Genomic DNA, 24,254 nt, shown 5'->3' with positions numbered 1-24,254 from the left:
GTTGAATCTCTGAATAGACTAATAACAGGAGCTGAAATTGAGGCAATAATAGCCTACAAATCAAAAAAAGTCCAGGAACAGACGGATTTACAGCCGAATTCTACCAGAGGTACAAAGAGGAGCTGGTACCATTCCTTCTGAAACTATTCCAATCAACAGAAAAAGAGGAAATCCTCCCTAACTCATTTTATGAGACCAGCATCATCCTGATACCAAAGCCTGGCAGAGACACAACAAAAAAAGAGAATTTTAGACCAATATCCCTGATGAACATCGATGCAAAAATCCTTAATAAAATACTGGCAAACCAAATCCAGCAGCACATCAAAAAGCTTATCCACCATGATCAAGTGGGCTTCATCCCTGGGATGCAAGGCTGGTTCAACATACACAAATCAATAAACGTAATCCAGCATATAAACAGAACCAAAGACAAAAACCACATGATTGTCTCAATAGATGCAGAAAAGGCCTTTGACAAAATTCAACAACGCTTCATGCTAAAAACTCTCAATAAATTAGGTATTGATGGGACATATCTCAAAATAATAAGAGCTATCTATGGCAAACCCATAGCCAATATCATACTGAATGGGCAAAAACTGGAAGCATTCCCTTTGAAAACTGGCACAAGACAGGGATGCCCTCTCTCACCACTCCTATTCAACATAGTGTTAGAAGTTCCGGCCAGGGCAATCAGGCAGGAGAAGGAAATAAAGGGTATTCAATTAGGAAAAGAGGAAGTCAAATTGTCCCTGTTTGCAGATGACATGATTGTATATCTAGAAAACCCCATCATCTCAGCCCAAAATCTCCTTAAGCTGATAAGCAACTTCAGCAAAGTCTCACGATACAAAATCAATGTGCAAAAATCACAAGCATTCTTATAACCAGTTATAAGCATTCTTAAAACCAATAACAGACAAACAGAGAGCCAAATCATGAGTGAACTCCCATTCACAATTGCTTCAAAGAGAATAAAATACCTAGGAATCCAACTTACAAGGGATGTGAAGGACCTCTTCAAGGAGAACTACAAACCACTGCTCAATGAAATAAAAGAGGATACAAACAAATCGAAGAACATTCCATGCTCATGGATAGGAAGAATCAATATCGTGAAAATGGCCATACTGCCCAAGGTAATTTATAGATTCAATGCCATCCCCATCAAGCTACCAATGACTTTCTTCACAGAATTGGAAAAAACTACTTTAAAGTTCATATGGAACCAAAAAAGAGCCCGCATTGCCAAGTCAATCCTAAGCCAAAAGAACAAAGCTGGAGGCATCACGCTACCTGACTTCAAACTATACTACAAGGCTACAGTAACCAAAATAGCATGGTACTGGCACCAAAACAGAGATATAGACCAATGGAACAGAACAGAGCCCTCAGAAATAATGCCACATATCTACAATTATCTGATCTTTGACAAACCTGACAAAAACAAGAAATGGGGAAAGGATTCCCTATTTAATATATGGTGCTGGGAAAACTGGCTAGCCATATGTAGAAAGCTGAAACTGGATCCCTTCCTTACACCTTATACAAAAATTAATTCAAGACGGATTCAAGACTTAAATGTTAGACCTAAAACCATAAAAACCCTAGAAGAAAACCTAGGCAGTACCATTCAGGACATAGGCATGGGCAAGGACTTCATGTCTAAAACACCAAAAGCAATGGCAACAAAAGCCAAAATTGACAAATGGGATCTAATTAAACTAAAGAGCTTTTGCACAGCCAAAGAAACTACCATCAGAGTGAACAGGCAACCTACAGAATGGGAGAAAATTTTTGCAATCTACTCATCTGACAAAGGGCTAATATCCAGAATCTACAATGAACTCAAACAAATTTACAAGAAAAAAACAAACAACCCCATCAAAAAGTGGGCAAAGGATATGAACAGACACTTCTCTAAAGAAGACATTTATGTGGCCAAAAGATACATGAAAAATGTTCATCATTACTGGCCATCAGAGAAATGCAAATCAAAACCACAATGAGATACCATCTCACATCAGTTAGAATGGTGATCATTAAAAAGTCAGGAAACAACAGGTGCTGGAGAGGATGTGGAGAAACAGGAACACTTTTACACTGTTCGTGGGACTGTAAACTAGTTCAACCATTGTGGAAGTCAGTGTGGCGATTCCTCAGGGATCTAGAACTAGAAATAGCATTTGACCCAGCCATCCTATTACTGGGTATATACCCAAAGGAGTATAAATCATGCTGCTATAAAGACACATGCACACGTATGTTTATTTGGACACTATTCACAATAGCAAAGACTTGGAACCAATCCAAATGTCCAACAATGACAGACTGGATTAAGAAAATGTGGCACATATACACCATGGAATACTATGCAGCCATAAAAAATGATGAGTTCATGTCCTTTGTAGGGACATGGATGAAGCTGGAAACCATCATTCTCAGCAAACTATCACAAGGACAAAAAACCAAATGCTGCATGTTCTCACTCATAGATGGGAACTGAACAATGAGAATACATGGACACAGGAAGGGGAACATCACACACCAAGGCCTGTTGTGGGGTGGGGGGAGGGGGGAGGGATAGCATTAGGAGACATATCTAATGTTAAATGAAGAGTTAATGGGTGCAGCACACCAACATGGCACATGTATACATATGTAACAAACCTGCACGTTGGGCACATGTACCCTAAAACTTAAACTATAATTAAAAAAAAAAAAAGAACAAAACGTATTTGGAAAGTTCCCAGTACAAAAAAAAAAAAGAATTTTAAATTATAGTCTGTAAAAATTGTGACTAATCTCTCCCATGTGTTGAGTATATCTGTGTTACAGGAATCAATCCTAAATAGGGAGGAGCCGCTTTCTCTGACCCATTATACAGTGCTTAGACACAGTAAAGGCAGCAATGATGGTAGGAAATCTGCATTGTCAGCTACATGCCAGGCACTGTGTGAACGACACAACTCTAAGAGGTAGTACTAGAGTAGAGGATATTACTTTAGAAGGATCACATGGCGTTCACAAATGCCAGAGCCAGGATTTGCAAGTAAGCCTCACACTAGAGATGTTGTGCCCTTCTGTAAATATGCAGGAGAAATTTCTTTTCTTGTAAGTTTTTATCTCTTAACAGGGAGGAAAAAAAGGCCTCTGGCTTGGTTTTAACCTCATATAATTCTGAATCTTCCCTCAAGGCATTAAAAAAGAAACCTCAAACCAGCTAAGCATTTGACAAATAAGCACTGCTATTTCAGCTTTGGAGACCCTCCCCAACAGCCTGAAGCCTCCTAGAACTGCTCTTGGATAGCAGGTTGACTAGCTTATACTTGCTTTCCTAGGGTCTGTTATAGATCGAATGTTTGTGTCCCTCAAATTCATATGATAAAGCTCTAATCCCCAGTGTGGTTGTATTTGGACACAGGGCCTTTAAGGAGGTCATAAGGGTGGGGCCCTGACCCAACAGGATTAGTGTCCTTTAAGAAGGGATAGCAGAGGCTGGTGCATTCCTCCATGCTTGCTCTCCCTGGCTTGCCAGTGCCCTGGCATGTGCTTGTGCTCTCTCTCTCGATCTCTCTCTCTTTCTCTCTCGACTGTGCATGCACAGTGAGAAGGCAGCCATCTACAAGCAGGAAGGGGTCTTCACCAGAACTGAATTGGCTGACACGTTGATTTGGACTTCTAGCCTCTAGAACTGTGAGAAAATAAATTTCTGTTGTTTAAGCTGCCAAGTCTATGGTATTTTATGGCAGTCTTGAGCTGATTAATAAAGGGGCCAACGGCTCTTAGTTTTCTGTCATGAAAAGAGAGAGAAAGAAATGGAGATAATTAGGAGAGAAGGCAGGTCATTAGGGAAAAACATGTCAAAGAAAGTTGTAATTAAGGATGTTCTCTTTCCTACTCCTCTCCCCACAGCCTTAGGCTACAAAAGACTGAACTTCCAGTTACATTTGTTAAATATGCGGTTCAGCCTTCTCAGCTACACACCTCCGGGAAGAGGTCTTACCCAGGGAACTTATTAAAGTCCAATGTTCAGGAAATCTAGCATAGGCAAATGAATAAATAAAATCCTGCAACCCTTGGGATTTTTCAGAAAGGGGTTTTTCTCACTTTCTAGGAAGTGTACAAAAGTATCCCTCTTCAATAGCACGTCTCAAAGATGTGGGAGAAAAGTGAACTCTAAACAGGGTTGACAACCTCAGGGTATTTATTTTAGAGTACAAGGATAAAGGTATTTTTTTTCTGAAAAGCATTTTATAACATGAATATTTCTCTGTTCTTCAGTTTGGACACAATTGAAGCCATCATTAATACAAATTCATTATAACTTACAACTTTTAGAGCTTTGATCTGAAAACCCTGTTACACCAATTTAGAGAGTAAGAATTCACGTTTTTAAATTCTACCTGGCTTGCCTGGCACTCCTGGAGCATTCAGGGACAGCTGCTGGCATGCTGTCCGTGGGTGTACAACAGTCCTGCATCTGTGTGGGTGGGCTGTTATGAGAGCTAGCCCACCAGGAGAAGGAGGAGGACAGCAGCACCTGCTTGTTTTTTTTAGAGCATGGCCAGAGAGTTTAGCAACAAAAAGAACATTCTTAGTTGTAGCCTTCTTGTCTTTCTAGGGTAAAACAAAAACCTTTGAAAATTCCACCCCACCCTTACTTTATCTTTAAATAGGAATGGCAAGCTTGACTGCTAAAATCAGTCTAAAGTCTTTGCTGAAACAGGTTACACAATCAGCACAATTGGGGATTCTCTGGTGAAAGAATAAATTAGAAGCTCTCAGCTGGGCGCAGTGGCTCAAGCCTGTAATCCCAGCACTTTGGGAGGCTGAGGTGGGCAGACTGCTTGAGCTCAGGAGTTCAAGACCAGCCTGGGCAACATGGGAAACCCCCATATCTACTAAAAATACAAAAATTAGCCAGGTGTGATGGTGTGTGTCTGTAGTCCCAGCTACTCAGTAGGCTGACGTGGGGAAGATGAGCCCAGGGAGGTTGAGGCTGCAGTGAGCCGTGATGGCACCACTGCACTCTAAGCCTGGGTCATGGACTGAGACCCTGTTTCAAGAAAAAAAAAAAAAAGCTCACATAGGATTTTAGTGGAATACCTACTTAACCCAGCTATGGTATGTTTTATATATCGTATATACATATGTTTTATATATCGTATATATACTTTCTGTCAAAGCTTTTGTCTAGAATGTCCCAGGTAATCAACACAGAGTGAAATGAGGGATTCTGTAAAAAATCAAGGGCACTGAGATGAGGGTAGAAATACAGTGTCCGTAGCAGAGTTTTAACATTCTGTTGTTGAAAAACGAATGATATAAGGTATCCTGGCTGGTGTCCTAGTGTGTAAGACACATAAGAACCATGGAGGACATGGAGCTAGTAAAGAGCCCCTCAGAGTGATTTCCCTATACTTCAGAAGATAATTTAGTTAGAAAAGCAAAGGGGAAAAACATTGCAGTTTGCTTGGCCACAGAGGTAGTCTGAAAGAGGTTTGAACTGGGCTGTTCCATCTACATGCTATAGTACCAGATGAGCAACATGGTGTATGCTTCCCATACATCATTGAAAATTCTTCCCAAGTCAAAGGCAGGAATTAATAGGATGCAGAAAAGATGGTCTCAATAATTCTGTAACTGTGGCTGCCATTTTAGGTTAATACAGAGAGGCTGTCTCAAAAATGATATCAAGAGCCACTCTGGGTCTTTTTATGTCTACCAAAAAAAAAAAGTCCCCAAACAGATTGTTAACCCCTGACACCTACATCAGTGGATAAGTGTTCTTGCCAGAAGCAAAACTAATACCAACACGTCTAAGCTGACCTCTTCTAATGTCTACTAACAAGGTCACTCTTGCAGAGCTACCAGAAGTTACCACTATTCAATGAAAATACAACTTTAAAAATGACTTCAGACCCATGGTATTGTCTACAAATCACATTCCCAGAGTCTTTTCTGGAAGCCACCATTTCCCAAATTGCCTCCAGCAGTATGCTTTTTATTCTTGGCTATTCCTCTATGGAATTTAATAAATATTCATCAACAGAGCACGGCACAATTCATTCAGCGACTCTCATTTTTATCAGTTCCACAGAAGGCGTTAAGACTTTGCTGGAAACCTCCGGGAGATGCCAGTGGTTGACAATAAGAAGCTTTTGTGAGGTCCTTGGGGAGACGGGTGGAGAAGAGAAAATAAGGTTAATATCTGTTATCATAAGCCACTTCCTGAACCTTATCAGGAGTTATACACCACTGTGAGCATCAACAGTGTGCATGCATGTGGCTGTTCTGTGATAAACTATAAAAGATCCAATATATTTTTTAAATGAACGGTTAGGAATCAAGTTAATTCACAGTGATTTATCAGACAGGAATCATTTAATATGTCAAATCAATTCTTATGTACTACTTAAGTCTGATTGCATATTTTAGCACTCATTTAGTTTCAGATTATCCATCAGCATGGATTATCCAGACTTTGAAAGAAAAAATGATTTTAATGTATTTTTTGAGCCTTCAAAATGACATACGTACAGAACAATATTTCCTAAGTAATAAATTTTATAGTTACTTATAATGATAAACACCATTTTTTCCATATAAGATCTGAGTTCAGCTATTAATTTTACAGTCTTTTGGAAACATACAAATACACTACCAACACACAAAAAATCTTGATATATTTCCAACAAGTTGTTTATGAACAGTTGAAACTCTCTTATAGTTTTCTGAAATGCCAGTCAAAACACCTTTTTGAAGAGAAGTGATATCTGCTGATGAGTTTACAAATATCATTTAAGAAATATAGTACTTCTGGCATTCTGATGTTTATATTTTTCTTGCATGCCTCTACTATTTGTTCGCTAAATTTAGTCTACATTGGCTTTGACCAGATTTTTGGCTTTTTCGTTTTTCTACTTACTGGGATGCCTGTGAAAGTGACCGGAGGAGATTGCCAGGAAATGCTGAAGCTGCTGCCATTGGGGGTGAACTTGGCCGATCCTGGAATGGTCACAGGGGGTGTGGCCTGTCAAATAAAAAACAGAGAAAGCTGTTATGAAGGAATATTTTCCTTCGGAGCTTTAAGGTCTTATTACCAAAGGAGGACCTCAGAAATGGTCTCAGCTATATTAATAACTTGGACTAATTATCTAATAGGAAGAGATTAAACAAGGTTAAAGGGAGTAGCCAGAAATAAACTTTGTATATATACCTAAGCAAGCTATCTAAGGTATAAAAAGAGATGGTTTTTGACTGTTGATTTCTGAAAAGAAATTTTATTATATGTACATATACCTATTTTAGGATACCTGTGAGGTAGAATTCTTCACTATAAAATTGGGGAATACACCCTGCTATACTGTGAGGGTGGGTGTAAACTAGTACAATGTTCTTGGAAGGTAATTTGACAATACATATAAAAATTCTTAGCATTCTCTGTGTTAGCTATTCCACTCTAGGCATTCATTCTAAAGAAATGTACGCAAGAATGTTCCTTGCACAACTATATATTATAAAAAACAATTGGGGCTGGGCGTGGTGGCTCATGCCTGTAATCCCAGCACTTAACAGTCAGAAGCAGGAGGATCGCTTGAGCCCAGAGTTTGAGACCAGCGAGGGCAACACAGTGAGACTTCGTCTCTACTAAAATTAAAAAAAATTAGCCAGGGGTGGTGGAGTGTATCTGTAGTTCTAGCTACTTTGGAGACGGAGGCAGGAAGATTATGTGAGCCCAGGAGTTCGAGGTTGCAGTGAGCTATGATCATGCCACTGCACTCCAGCCTGACAACAGAGTGAAATCTTGTCTCAAAAAAAAAAAAAAAATTGGAAATAACACAAATGCCCAGTAATAGGGAAAAAGGTAAATAAATTATGATATACCTACAGAGTAATTCAAAATGTTGTTAAAATGGCATAAAAACAGACACATATACCAATGGAGCAAAACAGGGAACCAAGAAATAAGTCCACATATTTACAACCAACTGATTTTTGACCAAGGTGATAAGAACATACACTGGGGAAAAGACATCCTCTTCAATAAATGCTGCTGGGAAAACTGGATATCCACGTGCAGAAACATGAAACTAGACCCCTAGCTCTTGTCATTTACAAACATCCACTCAAAATGGATTAAAAACTTAAATGTAAGATCCTAAACTATAAAACTACTGGAAGAAAACACAAGAAAAACACTCTAGGACATGGGCCCAGGCAAATATTTTTATGGCTAAGACTTCAAAAGCACAAGAAACAAACAAACAAAATAGACAAATGTGACTATATTAAACTAAAAAGCTTCTGCACAGCACAAGAAACAATCAACAGTGTGAAGAGCAACCTGTTGAATGTGAGAAAATATCCACAAACTATTCATCTGACAAGAGACTACTATCCAGAATATACAATGAATTCAAACAACTCAATAGCAAAAACCAAATAATTCCATTAAAAAGTGGGCAAAGGACCTGAATAAAAATTTTTCAAAAGCACACATACAAATGACCAATAGGTACATGAAAAAATGCTCAGCGTCACTAATATCAGAAAAATGTGTATCAAAACCACAATGAAGTATCGTCTCACCCTAGTTAGATTGGCTATTATTAAAAAGACAAAAAATAACAGATGCTGGTGAGGAAGCAGAGAAAAGGGATCTTTTATATACTGTTGGTAAGAATGTAAATTAATACACCTATTATGGAAAACAGTATGGAGATTTCTCAAAATCTAAAAACAGAACTACCATATAATCCAGCAATCCCACTACTGGGTATTTATCTAAAGGAAAGGAAATCAGCCTATCAAAGGGATACCTGCACTCTCATGTTTATTGCAGCACTATTCACAATAGCAAAGATAATATGGAATCAACCTAAGTGTCCATCAACAGATGAAGTGTCAAAATGTGGTAAGAACACAATGGAGTACTATTCAGCCATTAAAAAGAATGATATCCTGTCATTTGCAGCCATATGAATGGAACTAGAGGTCACTATGTAAGTGAAATAAGCTAGGCACTTGAAGATAAACATCACATGTTCTCACTCATATGTGGGAAATACAATAATTGATGTCATGGAGGTAGAGAATAAAATGATAGTTACGGGAGATGGGGAAGGATGTGATGGGACAAGGTAGGGAGAGATGTTGGTTAGTAGGTACAAACATACAGTTAGATAGAAAGAATGAGTACTAATGTTTGATAGCAGAGTAGGATGGCTATAGCTAACAACAATGTATTTTATATTTCAAAATAGCTAGAAGAGAGGACTGGAAATGTTCCCAACACACAGAAATGATAAATACACAAGGTGATTAATATTCAAAATACCCTGACTTGATTATTACACATCCTATGCATACAACGAAATGTTCTGTGTACCCCACAAATACGTATAAATATTAGGCATCAATTTTTAAAACACTGTTGTTGAAGAAGATTCATTGGCATGGGAAAATGTTCATGATATATTAAATAGAAAAAATAAAATACAGTAAAAACAGTTCTGCAACAGATCCCTTTTAAAAACTGCATATGTATAAACACAGAACAAAGTCTTGAAGTACATACAAAAAATATTAACTAAGGTTTGGAATTAGGGATGAATTTTCTTTCTTTACTGTGTTTAATATTTTCTATGCTGAACATTTATAATTTCTATAAACAGAAAAGTCTCAATATTTCTAAGTTTATGCTTTGGGAAGGACCTTGTAGATCAACTAGTGTGTGTTCCAACTCTCTCATTATATAGATGAGCAAAATGATTTAACTAAGTTAGTACCCAGGATTTCTGACCTAAGTGAAACAGTGATAAATGAAGATGAATGAATTATTCGTTTTGACCAACATAATAAGAGTCAGGAATGAAATTTATTACACTAACTAATTCAAATATTAGCTCTATTCAATTACTCTTGAGTTTAAGTCTGCTAAATAAGTGGCTAAATTTTTCCTCTATAGGTGTAATTTTCTAATTACAAATATATTTGCTAGTGGCAGTGGCTTTGTACTTGGTACCACTGGAAAGCATTCTGGCAATACATAGTAAGAGCCATAAACTGTTCCCTCATATTACATCCTCAGACTCAATAATTATTCTTCTGAGAATTTAAACAAAAAATAAAACACAGCAGGCACAGAGATGTTTACAGTGGAGTTATTAATGATGACGAAAAAACAGGATAGATTAAAAAGTAAATACCTAACAATAAGAATGATTAAAACAATTTGGTGTTTCAATTTAATTGGATATTATTTAGTTACATGAAAACTTTTTATAAAACAAGGGTGGGAGAACATAATTACAAGTATGTAAAGGAGATTTTAAAAAGTTGAATAAGGTAGTTGAGAATTATGTGAAAAATATTTTCTTAAAATTTGAATGTATTAACGTTGTATAAAAACAAATCAACATTTAAAAGAATTAATGGCCAGGCATGGTGGCTCAAGCCTATACTCCTAGCATGTTGGGAGGCCAACATGGGAGGACTGCTTGAGGACAGGAGTTCGAGATCAGCCTGGGCAATGTAGTGAGAGCTCGTCTCTACAAAAAATTTAAAAAATTAGCTGGATGTGGTAGTGCACACCTGTAGTCCCAGCTGCTTGGGAAGCTGAGGCAGGAGGATTGCTTGAGCCCAGGAGTTCGAGGCTGCAGTGAATTGCACTCCAGCCTGAGAGAAAGATAGAGACCCTGTCTCTAAAAAAAAAAGTAACTTCTGGCAGGAAAAAAGGGAATTTTACCCATGTCCTAAATTTGCAGGATTTGTCCCTAAGGTCTTCTCAGACTTTAGCATGACTCAGGATTCCCTGGAGGGCCTGTTAAAACAGAATGCAGGATTGGTGGGGGGCACAGAGGAGGGTGTGGAAGAGGGGTGGTCCCAAGAATTTACATTTCTAACAAGTTCCCAGGTGATGCTGGCACTGTTGATTTGGGGAACATTGAGAACGACTACTCTAATCTGAAATGCTTAATTATCCATTTAGAAGGCAGGGCATGAAGTCCCAGATTTGGAGTGTGATTATGCCACTGTGCCAAAGCCTTCCAATGCTTACCTTTTATTTTATTTATTTTTTTGAGACAGGGTCTTACTCTGTCACCCAGGCTGGAGTGCAGTGCCATGATCACAGCTCACTGCAGCCTCAAACTCCCTGGGCTCAGGTGATCCTCCCACGCCTCAGACTCCCAAGTAGCTGGAACTACAGGTACGCACCACCATGCCTGGCTAATTTTTGTATTTTTTGTAGATATGGGGGTCTCACCATGTTGCCCACGCTGGTCTCGAACTCCTGAGTTCAAGCAATCCACTTGCCTCAGCCTCCCAAAGTTCTGGGATTACAGGTGTGAGCCACTGTGCCCGGCCTTATTTTTTTTTTAAACAGACACTTATGTAATGTGCCAGGCACCATTTTGAGGGCTTTGCAACATTAGGGATTTTTTTGTTTTTGAGACAGAGTCTCGCTCTGTCGCCAGGCTGGAGTACAGTGGTGCGATCTTGGCTCACTGCAACCTCCGTCTCTTGGGTTCAAGCAATTCTCCCGCCTCAGCCTCCCGAGTAGCTGGGACTACAGGCGCACGCCACCATGCCCAGATAACATTAGGGATTTTTTTTTTTTTTTTTTTTTTTTTGAGACAGAGTTTTTCTTGTTGCCCAGGCTGGAGTGCAATGGAGAGATCTCGGCTCACTGCAACCTCTGCCTCCTGGGTTCAAGTGATTCTCCTGCCTCAGCCTCCTCAGTAGCTGGGATTACAGGCATGTGCCACCACACCCAGCTAATTTTGTATTTTTAGTAGAGATGGGGTTTCACCATGTTGGTCAGGCTGGTCTCGAACTCCCGACCTCAGGTGATCCGCCCGCCTCAGCCTCCCAAAGTGTTTGGGATTACAGGCGTAAGCCACTGTGCCCAAGGGATTTTTATCATCATAACAGTCTCTACGGGATCGAATCCACAGGCAGCATTGGGCAATCTGAGACTAGACCATAGGACCGTATCCGTGTGAGATCTTAGGCTTTAAAGGGAGAAAAAAACAAAGCTACCGGGCTGCCGTGTGTGATGGCTGTTTTTCCACCGAGTTGTCTTTTACTCATAGGCCAGATGGCCCCTGGTTTTGGTCAAGGTCAAAGTGATTGCTCTCACAGTCCCCTGCAAGTCACCTGGTAAGCATGGTCAGTGTGCACGAGGTAGAGGGTGGTGGGAGCTGAGCGGCTCAAGGGCGTCATCAACTTAGTCTCCGTTTTGGCACAAGGAGTTTCTGTTCGGCTTGAATCTGGGATGGGGAAAGTAGGAGGTGAAGCCAGGGACTGGGAAGGTGAGACTGGGGCCAGGCTGCTCAGCCCGTCTGCCACTGAGTCTGTGTTGAGCTTGATCTCAGTGTAGTAAAAGTCCTCTTCTCCATCACTGTAGTCAGAGTCTCCAACGCGCCTAATGCAAAAGAGAGCAAAACAATCATACTAAGCCAATCTGTTTTCTTGCCTTGAAATCTTGCACATGCATTTCCCCTCTGTCTGGAATGCTTTTCCTCCCTCTTGTTTGCCTTGCAAACTCTTCCTTATCCTGCAGCACTCAGTTCAACTGTCCACTTCCAGGGAACCCTTCCTTGATGTCTTAAAGCAATTCATTAATTCATTCACTCATTCAATCAATTATTCAACAATGATTTATTGAGAATCTAGCATGTTCAGGCACTGTTCCAGGGTCTCCTGATAACACAGTGAATAAAATATAGACTCCGCCCTGATGGAACTTATAGTGGGAACTTACAGGCAGACAAGAAACCCCTAAAGAAATAGATATTTATTAAGTGGAAGCTAAATAATGTGTATACATGGACACAGGAAGTGAAATAATAGACATTAGAGACTTCGAAACGGGGAGGGTGGGAGGGAGGTGAGGGATGAGAAATGACTTAAGGGGTACCACATTCACTATCTGGATGCTGGTTACACTAAAAGCCCAGGCTTTATCACTGTGCAACACAGCCATGTAACAAAACTGCACTTGTACCCCCCCCCCCATTCAATCTCTGAAAACAGAGATTAAAAAAATTAAAAAATAATTAAAAAAATAGATATTTAATATATCAGGTGTTACTAAGTCCCAGAAAGAAAAATTCAACAGCATAACAGTGTTGTTAAGCAGGATTAGTGATGCGGGCACTATATTAAAGAGAGTGGCCAGAGGAAGCCTCTCTGAGGAGGTGACGTTTGAGTAGTAAATGCTTATTAAATAAAAACAAAGATGATGTTAGAAGGTCTCAATTTTCACCATCACCAGGAAAAGTAGCTTCTTAGGTGTTTTCAAAGTTCCTTTCCCTGAAACATAGAACATTATACTTTTCCACAGAAAGTTTTGAGTAAAATAAAATAACTCCCCATAATGTCAGAAAATGTTTATTAGATAATTTGTGAGTTTGCAGAGAAGTGGTGCTTCTCTTCTCTAGAAACCTGGCTTTGGGGATGGCTGGGCAGAGGCCACGGGTGTCCCCTCACTGCAGCAGCAGCAGCAGCAGATCCCTGACTCAGAACATACCTTTTCCCCACCAATGAGCCCTGCATAGAATCTAACATAAAATCCATGCCTCACCTCTTCACAGGCCTGTCTTTTTGTTCAAATCAGTGGCTTGTCCCAGCCTAGCTCCATTTCCCCTGAGCTCCCAGGCTGAGGCGCCTGGGGAGGTGTCTTTGCACCGTATCAGGTCTGGCAGGGCTTGGCCTTGTGACCAGCATACCATTAAAGACCCTAGAGAGTGGGAAGAAGAATGAGCATCTGTTCTATTCCTGTCCCCACTTCCTTTCCAGTTAAAGGCAGGTTGAGCTGCTGCTGGCTGCCAAGTGCTGCTAATAGACACATAGGCCTGGGGGACATTGCGTATCCCACGTGGGGTTAAATCAGGACCAGCCCCTGGTGTACAAGAATGGAGTGAGATTGAAAAATGTGTGCTTTTTATATAGGCATGGTGTGTACTGCAGATACATCAGAGGTGACGGCATATTTTCTTCTGGCTTTGACATGTTTCCCTCCTCATCCCCTCACCAGCTAATACTCATTAAAAATGCCCCATCATCCTACAGCCATGTAATTGAGTTCATGGATAAAGGCAAAGGTATGTTCCCTCTCCCAGTGCATCAGAGAGCACAGGCCCCGGGCCTCATAAGCATAGATTAGCCTCTGAGTCCTGCTAACCCAGGCCCATTCCTGTGCCGTGCCTGGCAGGGCTATGAACCATAATTCACCAGGGAAATTCTAAAAGCACATCAGGAAAAAGGGGATCCTAGGAAAGCAAAGTGGTTGCATTCTAGATTCCACCCACTGTGAGAGCACCCCAGGAACTCACAGGACTAACATGTGATACCAATTCCAGGGTCTATAAATACATATAAACAGCATATGCTTCTGATGGGACTGAATAGGACTCAATTTTCTGGGCAGACAGACTTTAAAACAAATACCCTACCTCCTGGCTCTAGCTTTGGGAAGTTCTTTCTAAACCTTTAAAAAAAAACTGAGCTGCTTACATTGTGAATTGTCTTGACAATGAGATTTCAGGGGAGACACTGCAGGATTTCTTTCCCTGAAGGCTTGAGGAGCAGAAGGAGGGTGTTCTTCCCTGAGGTATTTCAATTGGTATTTCTTATACATAAGGTAGACTCTGGCCAGGGAAGCCTTACCAGGCCCTATCTCCAGTGCTCTCCAGGCCATATGCTCTGGAAGGCTCTGGTGTGTCCCCAAACATCAGCCTGGATGATTAGAGAGCTAGATCCCTGTTTCTCTCCATGGTCACTATGGAGCCACCCTCATAGATTACCTTAGAAGCTATTTTCACCTTCTGCCTATATCACTTGTTGGGCATGAAGCATTTTCTAAATGTATCCCTTGCTGGGTAAAGTGACTGCTGCATTTATTTCTCTGCACTTATCTTGTGGAAAGGACTCCTCTGTGTCCAAGCACACAGGAGCCTGGCCGTGCATTTGTGTTTGCCTTATGAACACTGGTTCTGACTTACAGCCTCTCAAGGTCCCTTCTCAGATCCCTGGGCAAGATAGACTCAGGGCAAAAAGCACAAGACTGACGGAATACCACTGCCCCCCTGGGGTGACCTGTAACTGCTATGGCTCCTAAACCTTCATTTTATCTTTCCTTTAGAAGGCTGTTATATAATGACGAAAAGTATAGATTTTACAAATAAATGGCTTATTTGAGCAACAGAAAGTGATCTCGTAAGAACAGCAACAGCAGCATCGATTGGTGTGGTGATTCTTGAACTCTTTTTAGGCTATATATGCCTGTGAGGCTTAGTCATGAATACTCTCCACTGGAAAATAAATGTACATTTCATTCCACAGGTAATTTCAGTGGGTTCAAGGACCCCTTGAAGTCCAATCACAGATTCCAGGTTACTCTAGTGTTTTGTACTTTAAAGTCTCTCTCACATACATTTTACCTTTGGCACTCACACTTGACCCTGAAGAGCTGACATTATTATAAATTTCCATAGGGAACTGGGGCTCAGGGCAGCAACTTGCCTAAAGTGACTCAGTAAGTGAACTAATGAGGCTCTAGGATGTTACATCCTTGTTCTTTCCACTGTGCCATATTGGCTTAGATGATCTGCAGTGGCCATCTCTCTAGAGATTAGGAAGACCAAGCCAGCCCAGTGTCCAGAACCTTTAAGGCACAGTGTGGTGTGCAATTTCTGAGTGCGGGTGGCCCTAGACTGAGCAGATGGGGGCTACATCCCTGAAGAGAGAGCTGCCTTACCCCAGATGGATGGTCCGGATGTGTTTCTGGATACCTGCTGCAGTGCTCAGCACCTTCCCACAGTTTTTCCAGAGGCATTTGAACATCACCTTCATGGAATTCTGTAAAGGGGAGAGAGTGATATTAAAATGGAAACTATTTTCTAACAACATTTTCTTTATGTCATCCCAACATATTTTTTTCCTTCATTAGAAAAGTAGCAGCATCCCCAGCCTCTTGACTATAACTCAGCACACCATTGTAGGCACCCCTAGGTTTGTGAGTATCTTGGTGACCTCAGTTATTTCCTCATATCCTTCAAGAGAAATGGGCTCCGCTGGAATATTTCAGATCATGTTCATGAAGGTAGTCACAGGGCCATTCTGGCTGTCTAAACAGTGGATAACATTCACTGAGCACTTACTATGTGCCAGGTGCTGTCTTAAGTGTTTATCTCCTTTAATCCTAAAAGACAGATACTAATATTAATCTCCATTTTACAGATGCATAGAAAGCTCCGTAAAAAGTGTCCAGTCAATGAACCAGCTACTGGCAAAGTTGAAATACGAATCCAGGGACTCTGGCTCCAGAAACCATCCCCTCCACCAGTACAAAATTCCACCTCTTCAACAAGGGTCACAGTATTTTCTTTTCCTTTTTTTTTCAGAGATGGGTCCCACTCTGTCACCTAGGCTGGAGTGCAGCGGCACAATCTTGGATCACTGCAGCCTCCGCCTCCTGGGCTCAAGAGATCCTCCCACGTTAGCCTCCCAAGTAGTTGGGACCATAGGTACATGCCACCATGCCTAGCTAATTTTTTGTGTTTTTGGTAAAGACAGGGTTTTGCCATGTTGCCCAGGCTGCGGCAATATTTTCTAAAACAGTCCAGTGCCATGATTGAGAGGACTGATTTTGGGCTTATTTCTTGAGTTATCAGTGCTCTTATTTATAAAATAGGAATAATAACAGTACCTGTTTCACAGCATTATTATGAGGATTAAATGACATCATGGAAGTGAATCAGTTAGCAGAATGCTGACAGGAATAACCATTCAACCAACAGCAGCTATTACAGGATTATTATGATTATGCATCCTAGAGTAAATTTTATAGAAAGTGAGTTTTCTCCAGGGAGGTCCCTTGTCCTTGGGATGCCACCTCTTTGCTGACTGTTCCCTTGGGTATGGTGACAGTCACTTCCATGTGTTCACCAAGCCCCATTTCCTTTTCCTGCTGGGTACACAGCTAGACCTTGATTCCCAGACTCCCTTGCAGTCAAATGGGATCACATCACTGAATCAGGGCTGATGGATGAGAAGTGACACACATTCCTTCTAAGCCTTGCCCCTCAACTACTTCCCAGTGTCACCCCCAGTCTGCTCTGCTGGCTAGATGCAAAGGACACAAAGGTCTTAGGGGATAGCAAAACCACCAGATCAGAGTTCTTAATTTTTTGTTTGCCATGAACCCTTTTGGCAGTCTGGTGAGACCTATGAATCCTTCTCAGAATAGTGGTTTTTAATGTTTAAAATAAAATACACAAAATTATAAAGAAATGCAAGTGTATTGAAATACAGCTAGAAAAAAACATTAAATATTTTGTAACCCCATTAAAAAATGGTCAAAGGACATGAACAGACATTTCTCAAAGAAGACATACAAGTGGCCAAAAAAAAAAAATAGGAAAAAGATGCTCAATATCACTAATCATCAGAGAAATGCAAATGAAAACCACAATGAGATACCATCTCACACCAGTCAGAATGGCTATTATCAAAATGTCAAAAAATAATACATGCTGGTGAGGCCGCAGAGAAACGAGGATGCATATACACTGCTGACTGGAGTGTGAATTAGTTCAGCCACTGTGGAAGGCAGTTTGGAGATTTCTCAAAGAACTAAAAATAGAACTACCATTCGACCCAGCAATCCCATTACTGGGTGTATACCCAAAGGAAAATGAATCATTCTACCAAAAAGACCCATGTACTTGTATGTTCATTGCAGCACTATTCACAGTAGCAAAGACATGGAATCAACCTAGGTGTCAGTGTAATGAATAAATAAAATGTGTTACACATACATCATGGAGTACTACAAAGCCATGAAAAAGAATGAAATTATGTCCCTTGCAGCAAAATGGACGCAGCTGGAGGCCATTATCCTAAGTGAATTAATGCGGAAACAGAAAAGCAAATACTGCATGCTCTCACTTCTAAGTGGGAGCTAAACGATGCGTCCACATGGACATAAAGATGGAAATAACAGACATTGGGGACTACTAGAGGAGGGAAATAGGGAGTGGGGTTAAGTGTTGAAAAACTATCTATTGGGTACTATGTTCACTACCTGGGTGACAGGCTCAATTGTATCCCAAACCCCAGCATCACGCAATATACCCATGTAACGAACCTGCATAGGTACCCCGAATCTAAAATAAAAGTTGAACTTAAAAAAAAAATTTTGTAATACGGCAATATGCATACTCTCTAATTAACGTAGTAAATAACAATACCTTGAAGTGGGCCTAATACCTACCATAATTTTAAAGTAGTGTTATGAATAAATGATATTTCATGATATCTACTAAAATTGTAATGTGATATGAAACCTCTATGATTTTGATGGGTATTAAAGTCACAGGTGGTGCTAACATTATTATGGCTTGATGCCTTAAATCATAATTACAGGAAATGTTAAATTATGGTTAAGAGGTTGGTGAAAATAAAGATACACTTTTTCCCCCATACAGGTTCACTGACTTCCTGGATTCTGTGTATCCATTTGGGGATCTGTGGATTTCAGGTTAAGAAGGTCTGCACTAGAAGGAAGAAGCCTGGATCCCCAGAGGGCTGTTTGGAGCGAAGACATCCACCCTCTTCAGAACCTCCACTGACCTGACTGGATTGTGACATGAGCATAAACAAACGTTTATTGTGTTAAGCTACTGACATGTGAGAAAAATGGGTTGTTCCAATAGTAAGCCCACCCTGACCAACACATACAGCAGTGGTGGCATCTTTCCCAAACTGATGGAACTGATGTAGCTTGATTTATGTGCCTGCTAGAATATCTGCCATCAAGTACGTCTGGTTCACACCATCATACTCTTGATTCTATGAAGCAATCATTCACATATTTAGAAGACGACTCATCAGCTATTACTGATGCAATCAGTATCCAGATGATTTATCTGGACAGCCACCCCATGCTGAAGATTTTCCATAGGTTTCTGAATTGAAAATGGTACTTGGGAGCTTCCAGAATTGAAGAGTGCTCATGTGTTGGTGAATGGTTGCCTTAAGCATGGCAAGCAGAGGACAAATGTGGCAGCACATTGCAGCAGTCTGCTAGAGCAGATTACCAACCACGGAAGGAGCCCACTGTTCACATGGGCTTCATGAGCCCAGGGCCCACTGTGCCCCAGAGGCTCTGCCTGGGTGGCCAGCATTCACAGCACAGCAATCTTGCCGTTTCTTCTGCAGCTCCTGGGCACACACACCCAGCTCCATGATGTTCTACCTGCAGTGTGCAGTGCTGGGCGTAGGACCCAGAGCTACATGAGTTACAGCTGAAGCTCTTTGAGGGACGTGAAAATGCGGAGAAGCAAAGACACAATTAGGAGACTTTAAGTACATGATCCTTATGAGCCTGTATTTATTCCAAGGAGACGGTTCACAAATTTCAGACTTCCTGACCTCCTTGGGCCAGTGATCTAAACACATGAAATATAAGATGCGCCAGAGGGGGCGATTTAAATCCCACCTTCAAACCTGCTAGGTTCACAAAAAGGAATTCTGCAGAATTCAAAATATTATTTTATTCAAAGCATATAACTTAACAATACTGTCTTAGTCCATTTTGCATTGCCATAAAAGAATACCTGATGCTGGGTATAAAGAAAAGAGGTTTATTTAGCTAGTGGTTCTGCAGGCTGCATATGAAGCATGGCGCCAGCACCTGCTCAGGTTCTGGTGAGGGTTTTTGTGTTGAGTTAAACCATAGTGGAGGTCAAAGGTGATGCAGGAATATGCCAAGAGGGATCTAACCCAAGGGGTGTTCTGGCTTTACAACAACCCACTCTCCAGGGAACTAATCCATTCTCTCAAAAACCAATCCAGTCTCATGACAGCGAGACTCTCATGCCATGTGAGAATAATGGCACCACGCCATTCAAGAGGGATGCACCCCAATGACCCAAATACCTCCCACTAGGCCCCACCTCCCAACACCCCTATGCTGGGGATCAAATTCCAACATGAGATTTTGGTGGAGGTAAATGAACCATATCAAACTATGGCAAACATTAATGAACAAGCCCTCACACTACAAATGCTTCCTGCCCATTTTACAAATGATGAAGCTATATTGTAGAAAATATCTTCCACTTAAGAGAACCAATGACTCAAGCAAAAATACACGTACCCAACAGTCCAAGTATCTGTCTGGAAATGAAATCATGATAGATGAAAACACTTTTTGATTCATTCCTGACCTTTTTGCTGATGGCATTCTTTCATTCATTAAACCAAATTATCTATTTAGCAAGGAATATTCTACGTTCTGGGGATAGAGAACAAAAAAAGAAACGAGGCTTCTTTCAAGGAAGTGAAATTCTAGTAGGGGAGAGACATAAATTATAATACATGATGACCATTTCAGATATAGCATGAGGCCTGTAGAAGGTGACTATTGAGCTGGGACCTGAAAGTTGGAGAAGGAGCCAGCCAAGCTAAGAGCTAGAGTTTTCCAGGCATAGCGAAGAGTTAAAAGCAGAGGCCTGAAGATGAGAAAGACCTTGCCTCTTGGAGGCCAGAAAGAATGACGGTGTGTTTAGAATGAAATGTGGGAGGGAGTGATTTGTTTGAGATAAAGTGCAGAAGCAGGGTCAGATCATGTGGGACTTTGCAGACAAAGGTAAGGAATTTGGATTTTCTTCTAAAATAAAAGAGAAGTTACTGAAGGAAGAGAGTGACACCATATGACTTAAGTTTTGTTTTTTTTTTTTAAATATTACTCTGTTTTGGGATAGAAAACAAATGTAATCACCAGCATGGAGTCAGTGCATGAAGTCACTGCAGGTGAGAAGAGATGGTGGCTTAGAGGCTTTGGGCAGAGAGGATGGAGAAAAATAGACACATTCAAGACATGGTTTGGAGGCAGATCCAATAATACTTGCTGTTGGGTTGACTATGAGGAATGATAAGAGGGATGGTGTTAAAGATGACTTCCATGTTTTAGGTTTGAATGACTGGGTGAGTTGTGGGTGAGTTTTGGATATGTTAATTTTGAGATGCCTATTATGTATCAAAAGGAGATTGCACGCAGGACACTGGATATGTGAACCTGGAATCAGGGAGAGTCAGGGATAGAGATATAAATTTGGGGTCAGGAGATGGAGCACTGAAAGCTTGGGTGTGGATGAGCCCATCCAGGGAAAAATGCAGTTAGAGATGATTAGGGTGCACTGCAGCATCCAATATTTTATGTTGGAGATTGAGAAGGAGCAGTAAGAGAGAGAAGTGGTCAGCAGATCATGATATTAAAAGCACAAATAGAAGAAAGTGTCTTAAGAAGGAAGATGTGACCGTGTTGAACAAGGACTGGGAATGTTCCTTGGATTTGGCATATGGAGGATGCTGGTGGCCCAAATAGCAGTAAATCTCATAGAGTGTTGTGGATGGAAGTCAGATTGGTATGGACTGGAGAGTAAGTGGGATTTAGGAAAACAGAGAGAGTAAGTGCCAATGTTTTCAAGAAATTTTGCTGACCTATGAGCAGTCAAGGGAGGGTTTGTAAAGATAAGTTATACTAAGGTGAGTTTCTATGCTGATGGGAGTGACTGCAAAGACAGGGAAACTGATGGTGCAGTAGAGAAGCAGGGGTTAGCTACAGGATGAGGTTCTTCAGAAGGTCAGGAGAGCAGCGCCAATACACACAGCACAGGGAGAGGGGCTGCCTTGGATGAGACAGGACAGTTCTCTGCTGGAAAAAGGAGGGAAACCAGATGGTGGCTGCAGATGCAGTTAATTTGCTAATTTGGTGGAGAAGGGAAAAAAAGGCATTCCTGTATGACTGTTTCTAATTTTTCAATGAGGCAGGAAGTGGGGTCAGAACTGAGGACAAAGAGGGAAGGTTGTGTATGAAGTTTGAGGATACTTGAGAAGGATAAAATAGTTGCCTTACAGCAGCAGTCCCCAACCTTTTTGGCACCAGGACCGGTTTCATGGAAGGCAATTTTTCCAGGGACTGTGGCGCAGGTTGGGAGAGGATGGCACAGGTCGGGATGAAACTGTTCCGTCAGGCATTAGTTAAGATTCTCATAAAGAGCGCGCAATCTGGTTCACAATAGGGTTCATGCTCCTGTGAGAATCTAATGTGGCTGCTGACCTGCAGGAGGCGGAGCACAGGCGGTAATGCTCGCTCGCGTCCTGCTGTGTGGCGGGGTTCCTAACCGGCTGTGTGCGGACTGATAACCAGCCCGAGGCCCGGGAGTTGGGGACCCCTGCCTTAGAGAGTGGGAAAGGAATGGGCAAAGCGTAAGATACTATTTCCATATTTCTGATATTCATGATGGGAAACAAGACTCCAGAAAGTTACAAGACTTATCCAGTGTCATCTGATGGCTCTTACCAATGAGTCAGTCAGATGTAGGCTTTCATACTGAATATAACAGTAATTATTGTACGACATATAAAGCCAAATTCCTCCTACATCATGGGACTTTTTTAAGGCCTCAAATTGCTGATTGTTTTAGGATATGATAATCACAGTGGTATTTTTGTGCCATAACAAGTACTATTTACAAGATTACTGTTCGTCCTTGCAATAATATGCCAAGCATTTGTTTTTTAAATTGACAAGTAGTTAAGGTTGGTCCTGATTACAGAAAAATAAATATCATTGGTTTAACTTCTTTCCATAATTTTCGTTTGTTACTTCAAGTAGATGATACATTTTGGAGGCATCAAACCCCCAGAATCCAAGGAAGCTGACCATTATCCTCTGTTAAGTCACTTGGAATTAGGATAACTACCAACAGCAATTGTTTATCTCCTCCTCACACATACACACACCTTCCTTGAACCCCTGCTAAAGGTTCCAAAGAAATCTGTTACCCAAAGAAAATTAGGTAATGATATTAAGAAACATGATGAACTTTGTCTCCTCTTTCCTTTTTTCCTTTTGCTGGGTTTTCAAGAGGCACTTTGGGGATAGACTATATTCTATCCCAGTGCCTCACAGTGTCTGGCTCAATAAATATTTGTTATGTTCAATCTCAGAAAGGTTGTGTTTTGGGACCTCAGAGATGAGCCACATTTGAGATATCTTAATTTATATAAATAGCACTTTGTAAAATTTACTTAGTGAATCATCTGTGTTCAAAGAATGTTTGTCAAAAAGACTTGTTCTGTAGAATTTAATGTTTCTCAGTATGATTAACACTTGCTTATCTTACCTGGCTGTAAATTAACTTCTCAGGGGACATCCATGGTGATGCCCTGCATTGTGAGGATTGAATTATAAGATGGTTTTCTCTTCACTTTATATCGTACATTTCTCTTCCAATCTTGCATACCCTACACTGGTAGCTACCTGAGGAAAGTCTGAGTTCACCACCAGACAATGGAAAATCTGCTGTAGGAAAAATTACTAATTTATAATGACTCAGGTCATTAGCAAAAGTGATTAGAAAACAATGTTGCATCCTAGAGATATAGAAAGTTGCTGTGGATTTGCAAGGCAGTTGCAAATGTGGACTCAGAAACATAATTACATATAGTGGGAAGACTGTCAACTGTTTTGGGGGAGGGGGCAATCGCAAAACAAAGTTCTGCTTTCTCCTCGACCTCTTCCTTTTGACATTCTTTTTGAATATCTCATCTCATATTTATTATCCCATTTTAGTCCAGACTGTCAGAGCTCTACCTTCATAGTTTACACATGCACAGATAGGGGCCATCTTTAAATTTGAGGGCAATACAGCTTAAGGCAATAAGAGCTTAAGAAACACCTATAACTTTGAGCCAATTCAATTTGTAGGAATCTATCCAAAGACAGTAATTCAAAATATTTGCAAAGACATATGTATATTCATTCATCACACAGATTTTTACACTAGATAAAAATAAGAAATAACCTCAAGGTTGACAATAGGGGATTGGTTAAATTATGCCATATGACTGTATATTAAACAACCTTAAACATGAAGTTGTAAGAAAAGCTTCTTTGATGTGAAAAGTTACATGTCTATTAAGGGACTTGATGACCTGTCGTATTTGACCTGACAGGTCTACGCCATGCCTTTTCTGCACCATGCTCAGGGTCCCAGGAGGCTGCATTAACAGGGCTTCTGGTTCATAGGTCTCTGGTTGGATTTGGCTAATGAGAGGCACCGGCAGGTAGCCGGGAGGCAGGAGAGATTGGAAAGCAGGAGGGTATTGATTCCTCCTGGCTCTCTCCTTCTGCCTGGCCACAGGTGGGCAGCGGCTACATCTCTCCT

At 40.9% G+C, this 24,254-nt stretch overlaps 1 protein-coding gene across 3 annotated transcripts in view; it reads right to left on the bottom strand.

Annotated features, from left to right (window-relative positions):
• The window catches only part of ZNF704 (zinc finger protein 704), a 249,806-nt gene that overhangs the window by 24,188 nt on the left and 201,364 nt on the right, over positions 1-24,254 (bottom strand). For 2 of the 3 annotated variants that reach the window (XM_063709200.1, XM_031013787.3), the window contains exons 5-7: positions 15,773-15,873; positions 12,169-12,436; positions 6,935-7,039 (exon numbers count right to left, since the gene is read on the bottom strand). In XM_063709200.1, the coding sequence (XP_063565270.1) occupies positions 6,935-7,039; positions 12,169-12,436; positions 15,773-15,873 (474 nt within the window). Of the gene's footprint in view, positions 1-2,247; positions 6,178-6,934; positions 7,040-12,168; positions 12,437-15,772; positions 15,874-24,254 lie in introns of those variants that run through there. The other variant, XM_055349563.2, reaches the window with a different exon arrangement.

The sequence above is a fragment of the Gorilla gorilla genome, chromosome 7 (genome assembly GCF_029281585.2).
Source record: "Gorilla gorilla gorilla isolate KB3781 chromosome 7, NHGRI_mGorGor1-v2.1_pri, whole genome shotgun sequence".
Taxonomy (NCBI): domain Eukaryota; kingdom Metazoa; phylum Chordata; class Mammalia; order Primates; family Hominidae; genus Gorilla; species Gorilla gorilla.
This window is presented reverse-complemented; position numbering and strand designations above follow the sequence as displayed.